General features: G+C 37.0%; 1 protein-coding gene across 1 annotated transcript; it reads right to left on the reverse strand.

Annotated features, from left to right (window-relative positions):
• Positions 1-714: 714 nt before the first annotated feature.
• Positions 715-18,707, reverse strand: prkaa1 (protein kinase, AMP-activated, alpha 1 catalytic subunit). Its single transcript, XM_084113340.1, has 10 exons — positions 18,551-18,707; positions 16,145-16,286; positions 12,743-12,836; positions 10,739-10,883; positions 10,562-10,649; positions 10,156-10,380; positions 9,875-10,024; positions 7,415-7,763; positions 5,029-5,155; positions 715-3,467 (listed from the first exon to the last, which is right to left on the reverse strand). The coding sequence occupies exons 1-10, from the start codon at positions 18,645-18,647 to the stop codon at positions 3,172-3,174; spliced, it is 1,713 nt and encodes a 570-aa protein (XP_083969466.1). The 5' UTR covers positions 18,648-18,707; the 3' UTR covers positions 715-3,171.
• Positions 18,708-18,749: the final 42 nt, after the last annotated feature.

An 18,749-nucleotide genomic window follows, 5' to 3' on the forward strand; every position in this document is an offset into this window, starting at 1 on the left:
ATTTAAAATAGCAGTTTTTAATCAACAAAATTATTTAAATTCAGCCCAATACAGTTGCAGATCCTCTACAAAAATGAAGGAGTAAGAAATCAGAAAAGGTTCATTATCAGTTAACGCTGATAACATATGTCTTCAAGATTACAGCGACATCTGCTGGTAGTTTTTTATTTTTAAGTATAGACCTGTACAGTATGTGCGCATAAGGGAGATGCCTACTTTTTACTCAAGTGAATATTTTTCAAAGTGGGGAGTTTAGAAAGTGAGAAAGTCATGTCTGTATATACTTGTAACTTATGTTCTGCAAAAGTCTACAGAAAAGCTACTGGGCATGGGTATATACCACACACACACACACACACACACACAAGCGCTTCCATGTTTTATGGGGACTTTCCATAGACAAAATGATTTTTATACTGTACAAACTGTATATTCTATCCCCTAACCCTAAACCTACCAATCACAGAAAGCTTTCTGCATCCCATTCATTATATCATGTCCCTCCCTGTATGATTATATAAGTAATTCTAAGTTGAATATATTTTAATTTAATTAATATAATGTAATTAATGTAATACTACTGTTATTAACTAATGTTGTGAAATATTACCCACATTCAGTAATGTACATATTAGAGTGATATAATTAACTTTTTTTTTTTTAAATACATAAAAAGTCACAACATACACCATGTTTTCACAAGACACAGAACAATGCTGTCTTCATGTATTATTTTATTAGGCAGTTGTATTTACAAATCATCTTTTTAATTGTAAATTATCAGTAATTTTCTGTAAATGTACATTGGCAAGCCTCTGTCAGGTGCATCTCTTCACAGATAATCAACATAAATGCAGTTAAGAGAAGTACATCAACATATTTTCTAAACTTGTTTTCAAAGGCTGAAATTGTTCCCTAATGATAAGGAAGAGTAATCATTTGAATGAGACTACTTGCACGGGGAAATACATTTCGAAAGAAAGAAAAAAGGTAAAGGGGACAGCGCAAAACCAAACAATTTCTCTGGATTTGTCTTAAGCTGGCTTACAAAGCATAGATTGTCAAGTTTTAGCTTTAAAGTCTCATTAATAAAGAATTTGAAATGACAACTGAAGTGCAGTTTTGAACAAAAAAGACGTAATCTTTTTTTTTTTTTTTAATTTATATATAGGAAACTAGACATGAACATGTAACAAATACTCAAGAAATCCATCACTCAAATCAGAGATTTACAGGCCTATTTTTCCTTTTCTTTTTGAGAATATGATGTTGCTGCATTTGTTAGGACCAATCAAGTTATCCTCATCAATCAAGTTATACTTTGTGGTAAGAATGTGCATTAAGACATTCTTCTTGCTTAAATCACATGACTTGTAAATGAGCTGTGCCAAACAAATAAAAGTATGAATTTATTGTTTAAAAACTATTAATTATATAATCAATTTGACCAGCTGGAGCTCCAGACAGGCAAATAAACTATTTAAAAACCATATTGTTTTCATTGCTTTCTGTGGAACATAAAACACTGATCTGAAAGGAGGATTTCTCCAGTCAGTAAGCTCCTACATAAAATATTTTTTTTATTCATGTTGACATGTTGACTTAAGATGGCACATGAAGCCACATGCATGTAGGAGGAGCTTTCCAATTTTCAGATTTCACACTGGTTTTCAAACACAGGAATAAGACAAAACTATGTGGCTCACTCAGCCACAGTTCGTCAATTTTTTTTAAAGGATATCTGCATATATGAGTTAATACATAAACTCATTCATTGTGGTGATTAACTATATTGGACACCTCAGCGGCACTTATCTTTGCAGCCTACATTTAAAACAAAACTAAAGAAAGCCAAAGAAAGCTAAAGAAGGGGGGTACAGAAACATTTGATTTAAGGAGTACTCAGTTGAAGCAACCATTGTTTTGTAAAACAACTAAAATAATAGTAAAACAAAAGTTTTTGATAAAGCAGTGTATGGAATAAAACATCTTACAGCGATATAATCAAACATTTCTTAAAAAAAAAAAAAAAATCCAGTCCAATATCACAATTTCAGTACAATCTACAACCCCATTTAAAGCACTGATAAACATAAATCTGAATGCATGTTTAAATTCTGTATATACTTAAATTTATGTAAAATGTGAGCAAATAGAAAAAAAGTCTAAGGTGTGACAAACAAACAAACAAACAAAAATCTATGAAACAGAGGCAAGAACATTGCACTCCCTCAGGATAAATGGGTCTTACATTGGTCTCTTCCTTAAGAAAGGCTGACTTATCAAGTTGTCCCTTTGTGTTAAAGTGCCCACCATGTTAAATTGGCCCGTCCCAGCAGTGGCCCGCTATTTAAGTAGGCTCCTCTTAATCGAGTGCCCTTCCCAGTAGGCTGTGTCAATGGGATAACCAGTCATGACACTGGTCCACAAAAACTTGCAGGTAAAACTGTGCAAAAGCGCTTTGTCTCACTTGTCGGCCCACATGCCCACAAGGGCTCTTTCTCTATAGATCTCTTGGTCCACCAAGAATTGCAACAGCATTGTGTACAGTACAGCTAGCTCAGTGTATAACTCTATGCCTCACTCTCTGCAAGGAAATACTTGCTATAAAACCCGAAAAAGAACTGTAAAACCATCTCTAAAAGAGTATAGATACTATAAAGTGGCTTAGCAATCTTTCTGACACCTCGACTGTGGCACAAAAAACAACCTCCATCCTTTTCCCTTTTGCACCTTTTCTCAGTCCCCTTAAACAGGCTGATGCTGGCGACTGTACGGCCACAGACCATTCAGCTTGTTCATGCAAGTGGGATGCATGGAGTCTTGAGTCTGTCTGCATGCTTATTGCTCTAAAGACACTGAGAGAGAAAAAGAGAGACAAAATAATAGAGATAGGAGGACTGCTGTGGATGAAGACAGACATCTGAGGATGAAGAGGTAGAGAGTATTCTAGAAGAAAGAGAAATCAAGCCAGAGTGTGAGAGGGAAGACGAGAGAGAGAGAGAGAGAGAGAGAGAGAGAGAGAGAGAGAGAGAGAGAGAGAGAGAGAGAGAGAGAGAGAGAGAGAGAGAGAGAGAGAGAGAGAGAGAGAGAGAGAGAGAGAGAGAGAGATAGAGATAGAGATAGAGATAGAGATAGAGAGAGAGAGAAAGGCATCAGAGGAACCACAAGTTATCGTGCTAGCAGCTTGATGAGGTTGGCGCACATCTCAAAGAACTCTATGGTGTGACTTCCCGGCCGGGGGAGGATCTCTCCCCCAGTGGAATCCACTGAGGAGGTAAGAGAAGAAGCCAGAGAGCTTTCCACCGCTTTCCCTCCAGATATCGGAGGTGTGGAGGGTGCGGACGCATCGCCCTTTGTTGCGTCCTCACATTCGTTTTTCTCGTTCTTTAGGGTAGTCCGGTAGTTACCGACTGAGCCAGAGCGGTGAGGCGTGGCAGTCCCTGATTTTACTTCCATCATATCATCTGAAAGTAACAGAAGACATCAGATGGTGAAGTATGCAGAAAACACACCAGAACACGCCACAACAGGGATGAGAATTGTAGGGAATTTTTCCTTTTAATGGTTTCTGGTTCCTTTTAGTACAGTTAATAAAACAATATTAAAAAAAAAGAAACAATTCTTAACATTTACAATTAGGGGTTGAATGACTTCAGACTTTTTTAATCTAAATTTATGCGATGAAAGTCAGGTCGACTAGTCGCTGATGACGTCATGAATGAACAAATAAGCCTGAACCTCAAGCTGAGACTCGAACGCTGGTTGCCTTGTGCACAGCTATGTCTAATGAGCGCTGCTCTCAAGACTATTGCTCCTACATAACAGCTTATTTTTTATCAGTTCTTTTGTCTTTGGGTTATATTTCTCACTTCTGCTCATTCTAAATCAGATACAGAAAAAGTAGCACAGTAATGATTATTACATTTATATGAATGCATTAATGAGAGAGCGATCGCATGCGAATTAATTCTTCCTGGCAGCGTCTCTAATAATAGTGAAGTTGTGGTTTTTAGATACTAAGATTATATGCTAGAACTTTTCAGTTTATAAGCTATTTTATTGATAAATCACAGAACAGTTTTTTTTACATAACAGTGTTGACAAAACATTTTAGATTACACAAATACAAACTAAAAACAAACTAAAAACAAACTGAATGTTTCTGTGTGCATGATCTGCATGTGATGTGTGAGTTACTGTTTGTGTGCGTGCGCGCGAGTAACACTGCAGCATTAGTTTAGAACGGTGATTAACTCACGTGTACAATAAGCTGTGCATACATAAAACGTGCATTCACCTGATCAATTTTGAGCATCCAGATGGTATAATCAAACATGTATTGTGGAGGACTCACAGTATGCATTTGTCATGTTGACTGTTGGAAACGAAGCGTAAAAGTGTACTTCAAATATTTATTATCCTGTAGCGCACTCTATAGGCCATGACGACGCCAAGCTTGAGAGTCTTAAAGCAGAGCATTAAAGTCAACTAGTCTGTGCAACCCCTATTTACAATAAGAAACTACATAAACTTTGTTTACCTAAGCAGCATGTTGCCAGATCATGAGATTTTAGCAGAATAGACATCAATCAGAAGTAAATTAAATATTTTATTTAAATTTTAATTTAATTTTAAGTTTCTTGCTGATGTAATTAACTAAAATAACACAATAGCAATCCAATAATTGCTCCAACATATAAGTAAAAATATTACATTTAAAAACATTTTATAAGATACCACTGACTACAAAACTCATAATGTGTAGTTACACAATGTCATATAAACAACCATTCAGTAACTACTCTAACTGATGTCTCACAAGCTTTACGTAGTAACATAGTAACAGTTCAGACATGCTGAAAATGATACTTGTATTATTATCAGATCTATTCAGTATTCATATTCTTATGTGTGATTGTCTATTTTAATTTTTTTATTGGTTATTGGTAAATTAAAGCAGTTATAAACAAATAAAACATAAAATTAAATAAAACTAAAAATTACACATAAGAGTGACAATTTTACCATCTATGCTCCTGAAGTCTAATAAATATGTCCTGCTGTCCACCTGGTAGAGCTGGAGGCTCATCTTTGTATGTATGCCAGTGACTGGGTTCTTCCTCCGCACTCGCAAGTAATAAGGATTCACTACCTATCAAACCAAAGAGGAAAAAAAAAAAAAAAGAGGAGAGTTAACAAATCTGACTGTAAAAGATTCATATTTACCAGCATTTAACTTTAAAAAGGACTGTGCCGACAGGTTCATTGCACTGTAACATTTGCACTGTTTTGAGGAGGTCTGAATGGCATACTCCTGAACAGCAGTGAACACTGTTCAACTTGATAAGAGAGGCCGCTAAGAGATAAGACAAAGAATGAACACACTTATAAACAAAGACGAAGGCCATTTCCGTCCAAAACTGATGACTCACTCAGTCAAACATGCTTGAACTTCAACCAGTTGAATTAAGACACACAAACCATATAACGCCTTCAGCCACAGGCTAGCGGAAGATACATTACTTTGTAGAGTTGTGACGTTCGCGAACGAACCGATTCTTTTGAACGGCTCATAAACATGAACGATGGGAGCCGTCGCGGCTGGAGGGGAGCCGTTCTTTCTGTCGTTCTTTTTTTCCTATGCGTGTTTCACACAGATGCACACAAATTAGCTCCTCCGCGAGACAGAACAGTTAGGGGAGGGGCGCACCCAGCGCAGGGGTGCTACTGCCTAACAGCATGATGATAGTTGTCACGCATCCTTCACGTGAGTACTCCAGTGGAAAAAAACCCTGTACGTAGACATTTCCATTTTATTTATTCTAATTTTATCTACAGTATATGTCTAATACTTTAAATATTTTTTGTTATCTGTCAAAATGTTCTTTTGTGATACTGTTCTTGTATAGAAATTTTTCACTAAAAGCTGTTTTGCACAGACATTCATTGCAGCCCACTTTGTTATTGTTCATTTAAGACTTGAAGGGGCTGATGTCCTATTTGCAAAGTTTACAGTAGTAATAGTAGTAATAGTGGACTGTATGTAGACATTTCCATTTTATTTATTCTAATTTTATCTACAGTATATATTTAAAACTTTAAATATTTTTTGTTTTCTATCAAAATGTTCTTGTGTGGAAGTGTTTGTAGTAAAAGCTGTTTTGCACAGAAATTCATTGCAGCCGGCTTTGTTTTTGATGTTTATTTGTGAGTAGGTATTGTATGAATAACATAAGTCAACGTAGCTTTACACATACACACACTTTGTACTAAAGGTAAATCCAAAATAGTGATGTCACTGTCTAAGCAGAGGGATGTTGTGCAACCCTATGGAATATAGTCCACACATGACAAATGAGGTAATAATCAATATTTCAGAATAATTCAAACTCAGATATTGGTGTGTGATATCTGAGTTTTAATTATTTGACTACAAATCTCACCTCATCATTCCTCCCAGTGATTATTTCCAGGATAAACTGAGATGCCCCCAAGCTGGCTTCTTAAAACTGACTAAATATTTAAAAAGAGCCAAAAAAGCCGTTCTTTTGAACGGCTCTTTGAAAGGAACGGATCGCCAAGATCCGGATCCCCTCAAAGAGCCATAAATCCCATCACTATTACTTTGTTAGACAACATTTAATAGATATTCCTTTTATAGGATTTCCTCTTACTATAAACATAACTGACATAAAAAACAAAACAATCCTCTGTGATTTTGTTTCAACCATAGAATTCCACAGTGTACCTTTAATTTACACTATCATTTAAAAGTTTGATGTTATTTTAAAAAATAATAATAATTTATTCAGCAAGGACCCACTAAATCGATCAAATGTGACAGTAAAGACATTTACAATATTACAAAAGATTTCTATTTTAAATAAAATGCTGTTCTTTTGAGCTTTCTATTCATCAAACAATCCTGGAATTTTTTTTTATCAAATGCTATCACAGGAATAAATACTGTCCTTAATACTTTAGAGGCTCTGTTTACATTTTAGCTCCAGGCTCTTCTAATAATGTCTGTAAGATATGAAGATACCATACTGTAAAGTTTGTTTTTAAAATTCTATTTGCTTACTCTGTAAGTTTGTGTGCGTGTGTGTGTGTGTGTGTGTGTGTGTGTGTGTGTGTGTGTGTGTGTGTGCGCGTGTGTGAGAAAGAGAGAAAGCGGTCAAGTCTTTTCTATTTATAGAATTTACCAGAAGCCCCAAAACTCTTTCCCACAAGGAAGAGATGGAATTTACCCCAAGATCATGAACCTCAGGAGGATAAGCAGGAAAAATGCATAGCAAGACATGCATTCGCTCCTTTTATCTATTTTTACCACTCCTCCACCCTTTATTACTGCAATTTGTATATTTGAGAATTTTAAAGTCCAAATCAAACCACATGCACAGATGCTTACCTTCCACTCATAATCCAGCTGCTTCATAGCACGACAGACCTCACTCATGATATCATTCGGTCTGCTCTGGCTACGGATTCCCAGGTGCCACTTTGCCCGCCGAACACCAAGATGCTTAGACTTTTGGGGGTTAAGCTCATCCAGCGTGTGTCGAGGACGCGGTTGAGACTCGGCCACTAGGAATGGCACTCTTTCAGGATGAATCTTAGCGGAGTGATGAGCGGGCAGATCGTCTAGAAAGCTGTCTGGGGGGCTGGAGGCCAAATAGAAGTCTTTGGCCTCACTCATAATGCGGCGGTTGTCTATGATCAAGTGATAGGCCACAGCAAGAGGATCCTGGTGATTGCGACTGCAAAACAGGGGAGGATAAAGGCAGGACATATTAGAAAAACTAACACGTATATGAAACAACAACCAGAACCCATGTATTTGTACAAGGTTTTGACATGGGGTTTGTTGAAGTGCCTTTGCACAGAATCCATCTTTCCTCAGTGATAGTATCTGGTGATGTTGCGGTTGGTGTTCGTTTGGCACTTTCAGGGCCAGGAATTGCGTTTATTTTAAGAAATGATTTAGCTGGGGGGAATGTTCAGGGAGAGAGTATTGTGGTAGCTCCACCCATAGTAGTATCTGTACCCATAAAATATGAGGTTGAAAAGGCAACGAAGAATTCCCTGATATGTTTCCAGCTAGTGCAGTCATTTGATCAATGGCTAAACAACTATCTGAACATCAAGTTGTAGAGGTTCCACTAAATGATACCCTCTTTTCCTTGTCAGTTCAGGCAAACCAGAATCTAATGATGTGTTTGTGTCTGGAAGAATCTAGTGTAAAGCAATGATCGAATCTGTTAAAACACCTGAGGTTAATGTTCACTCCTGAGAATATTAGTTGTGCTGCCCTTTCTAATGTTGATGGTTGTTCTCTAACCCCTCTTTTACAGATCTCTCAAGAGGAGTTAATTACAGCACAAGAGACAGACGACACTCGTAAGCCTTTATTTTCTGCAGCAAGGTCTAAGGAGGGATCCGACAATCATTCTGAATCGTATTTCCTTGAAGATTGTCAACTTTGCCAAAAGTAGGAAATTCTTTGATGGAACCTAAAACCCAGATTGTAGTTCCCTTACACTTAGAGAACCTATATTGCAATTGGCTCATCAAGGACTTGCTGGTCATACCGGGGTCTAAAAAACGGATTATGTGAAAGTTTTCAGTTTTTAGAACAAGATTGACTGTGTTGGTCCTTTGCCACGGTCTAGGACTGGTCATCATTATCGTCTTACAATAATGTGCCAGACTACCCGTTATCCTGCAGCTTACCCATTAAGGTCCATCAATACTAATATCTTGAAAGCCCTCACTAACTTGTCTATTTTTGGTATCCCAAAGCAATTCAATCTGATAAGGGTTCGAAGACAAGTATGTCGAGAGTTCTCAAAAGCCCTGCATCAACTTCAAGTTTCCCCACAATATTTCTAGTGCTTACCATCCACAGAGTCAGGGGGCTCTTGAAAGGTTTCATCAAACCTTGAAAACTCTTAAGATCATATTGTGTGAAACTTGATGCTGATTGGGAAGAGGGACTGCCGTGGATGTTATTGGCTATACGAAGTAACCAAAGACAGCATTGGTTTTAATCCAAATGAACTGGTGTTTGGGCATACAGTATGATGACCTACTGCTATTTTAGCTGATGAATGGCAGACCTCTAAGCCTCCCGAAAATGTTGTAGACTACGTGAGTGGGTTTCGCTGTAGACTTTTTGAGGCAGAAGCTGTTGCTCAAAAGAAGTTGTGTAAATCTCAAACTAAAATGCAAGAACTTTTTGACAAAGTTTGCTTTTCAAGCTAAGTTTAAAGGACCTTACAGTATAGCTAAGAGCCTTTCAGTTAATAATTATCTGCTGAATATTCTCAGGGGAAAGTAGATGGACGCCTTAACAACTCTGAAATTCTTACTGATTTGCCCTATCATCTGTCTTATTTGGCAGAGAAAGAGAGGAATGACAGAATCTTTTTGAGGAGAGGTGTTATGGCCCCATTTGTCACATTCTGCCTCCTGGGAACAATATGGTGTTGAAATGTGATTGGCAGGACCTGTGGAAGACTTCATTGTTAATTGATTGATTTGTGGGTGGAGAGTATAAAAGTTTATGGTGTCCTTCTCAACAGTACTTCCTCTTAAGGAACTGTTCTCCGGAGAAGTCATTTGCGCCAACTTGCTGTTTTTTCTTTTGTTTAATGCTTATCGACGTTTGTCACTCCAATGGATTACTATTTTTCCTGTTATTGTTTAAACCTCTTGACATGGTGTTATTTTTGTAATAAATCATTTCTGCATAAATAAAGTAATAAATAAAATCTAATTCAAACAGTTTGTTTGTGAATGTGATCCTATTTATGTGACGGTCAAGAACGAGTTGCCCATTACAGATTAAAATAAATAAATTAGCACAAACCTGTACAAGCAGTTGAGCACCTCCTCCTCAGTGCACTCAAACTTCTCACACACCTCCTTCAGCGCCTCCTCATCAATCATATTACTACTGTAAGCAGCGTCCTCCGGGAACAGATACTTGGGGAGATCTTGCTTAAACCACTCATCATCCCTGAGAATGGAGAGCAATGAGCAGATAAAGAGAGATAATGTTGATTTGAACTTTTACAAATCTTACTCTCCACATCCTAATAGTTATGGCATTACTAAATGAAATAGACAGTGCTTGGCGTAGTTTCTGACCGGATCTCTTTGATGGTGGCTCTCTTCATGGGGTCCACTTGGAGCATGTGTTTCAAAAGGCTAATAACAGAGGGGTTCAGGTACTGAGGCGTGAAGAAGATTCCATCACAGATCTTCTTGAACAGTGTTGGCACGTGGTCGTCGTCAAACGGCAGCGTTCCGCACAACAGGGCATACAAAATCACTCCGCTGCTCCAGATGTCCACCTCAGGGCCTGCGTATAACCTGGATCAGAACAGCAAGATCCGTCAAGAGATAATCTAAATGAACTTCACAAAGCCATTTGAAACTGCACAGAGCATCATCTTAGAGGACAAGAGCAGGTTTTTGAGAAGATCATTTAAAAAAATTAAATAATAATAATTAAAAATAAAATAAAAATTACAGCCACAGAGGTAAAAAGTACCTTCCAGAAATGACTTCCGGAGCAGCATAATTAGGAGAGCCGCAACTCGTCCTCAAGAATTCTCCATCTGACATCATGTTTGACAAGCCTGCATGAGGAAAAGTCGAAGTCTGTATAGCTTGTGATATAAACATTAAAACCACCACCATGTTTCACAAATATGAAGAGTTCACATACCAAAGTCTGCAATCTTGGCGTTCATGTGCGCATCCAGCAGGACATTCTCAGGCTTGAGGTCTCTGTGCACCACCATATGTCTGTGGCAGTAATCCACCCCTGAGATGATTTGCTGGAACAGCCGCCTGCTTTCCTTCTCATCCAACTGACCAGAGACACAGGACCATGTATTATTTTAACATCTCCCATGTGGCCTAAACTGAACATTCTTCATTTAATGTTCCCCTGTTGCAACTTACTGTGCCGATTTTATGGACCCTGATATACATAACAGTTCAAATGTTTGGGGTTGGAAAGATTTTTTTTTATTTCTTATTAGTCTTATGTTCACCCAGGCTGCATTTATTTGATCAAAAATACAGTAAAAACTATATTATTGTGAAATATTATTACAATTATTATTACAACAGAACTCTTTTCTATTTTTATACATTTTATTCCAGTGATGGCAAAGCTGAATTTTCAGCATCATTACTCCAGTTTCAGTGTCACATGACCCTTCAGAAATCATTCTAATATGCTGATTTGCTGCTCAAGAAACATTACTTATTATTATCAATGTTAAGAACAGTTGTGCTGCTTAACATTTGTGCAAACTGTGATTTTTTTTTAGGATTCTTTGATAAATAAAAAAGTGGTTGCCGTGGAAACAAACAACAATGCCATAATGTGCGGAGTGACTTGTGTGGACAAACTAATATTTGAGGAAATCTGTTTATAATAGATTATTAGGTTTGAACTTTTTGGTCCTATTGATTCAGCTGATTTTAATAAATGTCTATGGCTAACATAGCTTAAGTGAATGCTTAAAGGGTTAGTTAGTTTACCCAAAAATTTTAATTCTGTCATTGATTACTCACCCTCATGTCATTTCAAACCCATAACACTTTTGTTCATCGTAGGAACACAAATTAAATCTGAGAGCTTTCTGTCTAGACTTCTACGCAAATACCACTTTGATGCTTCAAAAAGTTTGAAGATCAGTAAAACTAATTCATATGAATTGAGTGGTTTAGTCCAAATTTTTCTGAAGAGACACAAGTGCTTTATATGATGAACAGATTGAATTTAGGCTTATATTCACATATAAACTTTGATCAGCGAACATAAACCGGAGCTTTGCTCAACCGAACCTGCTTGACGTGCGAGAACAAACCTCTTGCTGAAGCTCAAACATGCTGCATAATACGTGAGAATGAACCTCATTGGTTTTTGTTGAAGCTCAGACTGATGTGTGAGTTGATGAATGTTTATATGTGAATAAAAGCCTAAATTCACACTGTTCATCATATAAAGTGACCGTGTCTCTTCAGAAAATTTGGACTAAACTGCTCAATTCATATGGATTAGTTTTACAATCTCTTTATGAAGTGTCAGTTGCGTAGCTGTCTTTGGAGAGACAGAAAGCTCTCAGATTTCATCAGAAAGATCACATTTGTGTTCTGAAGATGAACGGAAGTCTTATGGGTTTGGAACGACATGATGGTGAATAATTAATGACAGAAACTTCCTTTTTGTGGTGATCTAAGTACGTATTTGACCTGTTTTAGTGGCATTCATAGATTAACTAATTCAAATAGTGGGATATAAAGACTGCCTCCGGGGGGCGAGGGGGGGTTACACTAGTCAGTTGCAAAATTTCCATTTCACCATTGATGGAGTTAGTCATTGCCCACATCCCTAGATTGTACTTCCTCTTTCAGCAGAACTATGATGCTTTAGCAATTACAGTGGCATTGAATCTCTCACTTCCTCCTGGACTCTCTGCTTTGCAAAACTGAAATGCTTGAATTATAAGATGATATCATTTCAAAAAAGTTTAAAAAAAATTCACTGTATTGCATTTTTTACTTCACTTAAGTGGCATCACTGATGGAGGTTCTCCAGTGACAGCACAAAAGACTCAACTATACAACAATTAAATGAACAGTTGATTGTTTTTATCATCATAAAAGCAATTTATTTTCCAGTCTTAATCATAACCTACAAATTAAAAAGCTGTACCTTTCCATTTTTACAGATGTAGTCGAAGAGTTCTCCTCCTGAAACATATTCCATTACCATGAATATGTCTGTTGGTGTGCTGATGACTTGGTAACTGCCAAACAAAAAACAACAACAACAACAAAAAAAAAGCAGAAATTTGTAAAGAATACATGTGTTTGCTTCTGCAGTCACAGCAAAATGCATCTGAATGATGAAAACATTTGAAATGTAAATGTAAAGCTTTTAAGATCTACAACACTCTAAACAAGAAAACATATTCCCTTTCTTGTTAAGTGATGAATTCAGGCATATTTTGTGTATATTTACTGAATAATAAAATAAAATAAATAATAAACTATTCACTATTCATTTTTATGGAAAATGTAAATGAATCCCTAATGGTTTTGGAGCAAGTCTGGATAGCTTCGACATTTCCTTGTATTATCTGGCCAGAGTAAAGGTATGTGTCTTTATTATTGACACTGACCTCAAAATAAAACCTCAACAGACAAACAGCTCACACGTAAATACACAGACACAGACCAAAATCAAGGAGACAGACAGAAAATAATTGTTCAGAACATGAAAGACAAAGATTTACTGATTCTCTATGATGGGAGGAAATGAAAATCCTCTCTCCTTCTCTTTTCCATCCACTTTAATTCTGTGACTGTCTTGCCTCATTCCATGCCACAAAAGAAAAAAGAAGAAAAAAGCAAAACCAGTCCACAGATGCTGGGTCTCATTCACACGCACATCAAGTTTGTTCCTCTTTTACTTATGACTCTGGGATAGATGTACATAAAAAATAAAATAAACTCAAAATGATTATCTGTAGGTCAAATAGGTGCACATTCTAGCCCCTAAATAAAGTACTGCATTATCTGTGAATTAGAATTCAGAGGGAATGAATCTGCCAGGGAAACAGAAATGCGTTTGGTGATTTTTCATTGCATGGGAAAAGAGAGAAAGGGAATGAAGGGAAAAAATTATCCATTTGAGAAAAACAAATCCGCTAAAGCCTCTAAATCAGTTAAAGCCTCTAAATCAGTGGTTCCCAAACCTGTCCTGGAGTACCCCCAACACTGCACATTTTCTTTGTCTCCCTAATCAAACACACCTGATTCAACTCATCAGCTCATTAACCCATATGATAATGAGCTGATGAGTTGAATCAGGTGTGTTTGATTAGGGAGACAAAGAAAACGTGCAGTGTTGGGAGTACTCCAGGACAGGTTTGGGAACCACTGCTCTAAATCAAGGGAAGAGATGCACAGACACTAACTTTATCTGCCGATACGATTGAGAAAAAAAAAAAAAACTCTGCCAAATAATGCTGTAAACTTTACAGGGAACCCTCTCATTTGGTACATTGCTATAACATTAGAGGTTAGAATTAGCCCAAACTATTATATTGAACTGGTATTTATTTTCATATATAGTAATTACACTCAAATAAAAACAGTTGCACATAAGGTAGTTTTTATAAACACTTAAATTTACAATTCATTACGAAATTCAAACAATAAACACCGTTTTGGCACTTGTAAATGTGACATGACAGATCGCTGACAGATCTCAGTTCAAGCGGCACGTGAACCGATCATCTGTTACTCTTTACTACTAGTTAACAGTAAAAAAAACACGAATGATCAATAGGTAATTTGAAAGATACAGTTTTTGAACCGCGGAAAGAGGTCCATAAAACAGCTGGAGAACAATATGTCACGTAACATTACATTTACCTCAGGAAAGCCATTTAATTACCATAGCACGTTAGTTGGACCAAAAAATTGTTATAGAGAGGAGTATTTTGCTAAATATGATAACTATATTTCATATTTATTATATTTATATCTATATCATTAAAGTATTATAACGTTGTTATTATAAAAAACGCATTATATTTCATTTGAGATGTTATTTTTAACCTTTAATAATAATAACAGCTGACAGGGCTCTGTATGTTTACAGCATTAGGTGAGATATTTTGTTTTGGAGCAAAATTAACATAACACATTAACGCATCTACTGTACCTAATATTTATCCAAAGGAATCGATATTGAATCAAGATCAGAATCAAATCTCAAGAATTGAATTGAATTGAAATTGTGAAATTTGTGTCAAGCAATAATAAAAACAGTAGCATACCAGTCATGTAAACATTATTGTCACTAAACTTAATAAAATTCTGTTTATTTACCAAATGTTTTGACAATACACTTATTGTGATGAAAGTTTTTTTTGTTGAATTTTGTGATAAAATGGACAGAATTTGAAAGCTAAGACTGTTTCTTATCAGAAGTAACAGAGCACAACGCTTTTTGCGGGTGAATTATAACCGCAACAAATTATGTTTGGTGTAGGGAAATACCATGGACCTGACAACCCTGGCTAACCACAAACCAAGGGTGATTCATAGTCAAACAGATCCTGGTTTAACATTGATATTTTCGAACTGTTTATGCGTTATTAACAGCCTTAGACAGGCTAGAATTCAATGCAAGACATTTTCTTATCCAGAACCGGTAGTGTTTTTGAAAAAATACCGGAACCGTGCGAAATTCCTAAGTTTCGGTTCCGAAAACGGTTCTGGTGCGCTGTTTTGGTGAAGTGCTGGGGAGCTTATCCTTTAACCTCATAAAAATAGTAATGAATAAAGCCCTCTCGCTCCTCAAATAGCCTACGTTTTGCGTCAGATATCAACGGAGAGAGATTCAAACACCCACGCGATCTTATCCTAAATTACAAAAACCTCACCCCTGAACATTCAAATCTGTTTGCGCTGTCGTTGACCCAGAGAGAGCAGTTGTCAATATGAAACAGCTTTACAATCACACAGTATCGATATTTATGTTACAAATATTCAAATGATCACATAAGTACTGAGATAAAAGTTTATTAGAGTAGAAACATCAAATCTGATGCTTCAAAACATAAAAAAAAACCACATGAATGTTTTTTTTTTGTGTGTTCAGAATTTACAAAATATGTAATATGTTATTTTTCAAACCGTGTTTTTGTCTTATCCTGAATTACTACGTTAAGCCTGCAATAAGCGTTTATACTCGGACTGGCGGATCTCTTCTCTTCTCTCTTCTACTATTTTTTTATTAGTTGTTTTAATATTTTTTAATGAATGGGAACCGGAACCGGAACCGGAATCGTTTGGTGGAACTGGAATCGGAACCGGAACCGGAAAATTTCTTACGATTCCCAACCCTACACAGTATGAGTTGCAGTCTGACACGTTTTTTTCCGCCCCCCTTTTGATTGACAGGGTATAAGCAGCTCTGATCATCGGCTGTTTTTAAACAAATGACCGATAGTGAAAATAATTGCTTTTATTGGCCGATACATCGGTGCATCCCTGATCAAGGGTACACGTTCTTAACAAATAGGTCATGGATGTTACTCACAGTTTGATTATATGCGGGTGGCGGAAGAGTTTGAGGTTCTGGATCTCACGTCGAATCTTCCCCACCACATCCAGACTGCGAATCTTCTGCCGGTTTAGAATCTTTACCGCCACCTGGTGCTTGGTCAACTCATGCTGGCCAACTGCACAGACAGATAGAAGGTCAATGAAAAATATACAATAAAATTCACAATGCATTTATGAAAAAGACACACGAATTCAATGTAGAAGCAACCGTCCTATCAATCTTTAAAGAAGATCTTCTAGATTCACCCATTTACTCTAACTCAAAATCAATGCCGGTGGGTTGCATGTCTGTTCTGAGAAGGAAATTTTTTTTTTTTTCAATAATAAAATGCAACCAACCATGTAATCATGCATAGATACAATATCAAAAAAAGAGAGCAAAAAGCATTTCCTGTATATTTTTTGCTGTTGCTGTCCAAATTGAACTCATCTGTCATTTGGTAATATGGCTAATACTAGCCCAATACTTTAATTCACCCAGTGTTTGTGTCATGCTGGTAAATCACTAGTTTGCTGTTGTAAGCATTTACATAGTAGGTTCATTTTACTTGTCAGCCTAATCAGTTTTCAGATTGTTAAGCCAATGCTGTTTATGCTAATAATAAAAAAATAAAAAAATGTTTTTTATATATTATACAACTTTGGTACTGCCCTGGGTTGAGGGTAAATGACACTAAAATACTGTCAAACTGCTGAAAAGCAGGATGTGTGATGTAAAGGAGTCAACAACTTTGAAGCGTGCATTAACATTACAGTGCCAGTAATGTGTAAAGTGCGCTGCATATTTATTAAATGTTTCCATGAACTGTTTTTATATGGACAAATGCCTTGCAAACCAGCTTCTTATAAGACTGGATTTTGCTGCATTAGTAAGTTCTGAAAGCTGTACATTGAAGTTTGAACTGTTCTCAGAAGCTGTATATGGTCTCAGTCAACTTGCAACATTTAAAACAGCCTGCCTGCTTTAACTAGACTGCTCTAGTTATGCATTAACACAACACCCAGTCATGCAGAGGGAACTGTGTGTGTGAGTGTCCTAGACCCCATAGACCTAACAGAGCACTATTAGCCTAATCGTCTTTATGAAGGCTATTTTGTTTGATTGATAGGGTTAGTAGTTTCCATGTTTTGTCAGCAATGTACATGTATCAACTTCTCTGTTTCCCTTATTTATGAAATATTTGCCCTAAACAACATACTTTCTTGAAAGGTTGGCATCATGTATTGCCCCATAATACAGGAAGATTCATTGACGATTCAATAACTGCATTGCTCCGAGGGGCACAACAAGCCTGAAGCCATGATTTACTATTTTCTCACTGTTGTTCAGCAGGCATTTCATTATTGCATCAGACTTTGTGGGGAGAAAAACACGATTGAGAAAGAATGGGATTTTAGAAATGCCATCAACTGCTGGGTGCTTCTGGGCAAGGTTAGTCATAAGTAGGGTTACAAATATTTAAATTAATCTGTTGATTCTGTCTTCAATTAAACAGATTTAAAAATAAATTATTTTAAGAAATTTTCTTCATCCTGCCTGCTGTTGTCCTTCAAACAGTGTGCAAACTAAATAATTTATGTAGGCTGTTATACATGTGCAAATAATGGTTTAAAATATACACATTACATTCTAAAACTTGAGCACCATAATAGAGTAAAACAAAATAAAAGATGCATATTACCCATAGATATGCGTTATTCACTACTATAAAGTCACGTGACTGGCGGATGATTTCCCTGCGCAGGCGTGATTAAATCATAATAAATTTCGTTATCTATTATTATCGATTAGTTGTTTCAGCCCTATATATAAGATAAACCTAGCCTGACTAATACGAATGTAATTAACCTGGCATGAACATACAGTAGGCTACATTCTGGATTAATTAAGTTACAAAAACACGATCATTTTAATTCATCTTACTCACAGCATGCAAAATGAGTTTTGGCAAATAATTAATTTCTCTTGTCATTCTGACAGACTTTCTGAAACAAGCTGCATCTGCCGTTGACGTTTGGCCTGTGCACGAGCGCATCCATCAGTCCCCACCAACTGCAACTTCAGAGCACCAATAATCACTCCATTAACCGTGAAGCTAACCATGTTAGCTGCGACCAATCCATCTACAAACCACACAAACATACCGCATGCGTGCGACTATTCAGAAAACAACGGAAGCATCGATCGGCTGACACTATCAACAGCGACAAACGCAGAGAGCTCCGTTGTTTAATGTTTGTTTCATGACTAGTGCTAGCTGCTACACTGTTATTAGCCAACAAGTGCTGCTGCTTTATCCGCATTTAAAGACTCGATCATCTCGTTTAGCTTTACCGTCTTTACTACAGCAATAACCCAAAACATCTGGGACAGTTTTACCTTTGACTTTTCCAAACGTTCCCACTCCTAGCGTGTCTCCAAGAATATAATGTCCAATTTTCACCCTGCCTTCATGTTTCTGTTTGTCCGTCGCCATCTTCGCTCTGTCTGAGAGGCCCTACCTGAGAGAGGCAGCAGCGGGACGGGGACGGGAGGGAGCGGCGTCTCTACTGACAACTACCGGTACAGCAGAGCGCGC

Source organism: Abramis brama (genome assembly GCF_963993115.1).
Source record: "Abramis brama genome assembly, chromosome: 5".
Lineage (NCBI taxonomy): Eukaryota > Metazoa > Chordata > Actinopteri > Cypriniformes > Leuciscidae > Abramis > Abramis brama.

Excerpts from the sequence above, each read along its gene's own strand:
- prkaa1 (XM_084113340.1), bottom strand. The coding sequence starts at position 18,647 with ATGGCGACGGACAAACAGAAACATGAAGGCAGGGTGAAAATTGGACAT. Across the intron at positions 10,884-12,742 it reads ACATCTGTAAAAATGGAAAG|TTGGATGAGAAGGAAAGCAG; the intron begins GTACAGCTTTTT and ends GTCTCTGGTCAG. Across the intron at positions 10,650-10,738 it reads CGCCAAGATTGCAGACTTTG|GCTTGTCAAACATGATGTCA; the intron begins GTATGTGAACTC and ends TTCCTCATGCAG.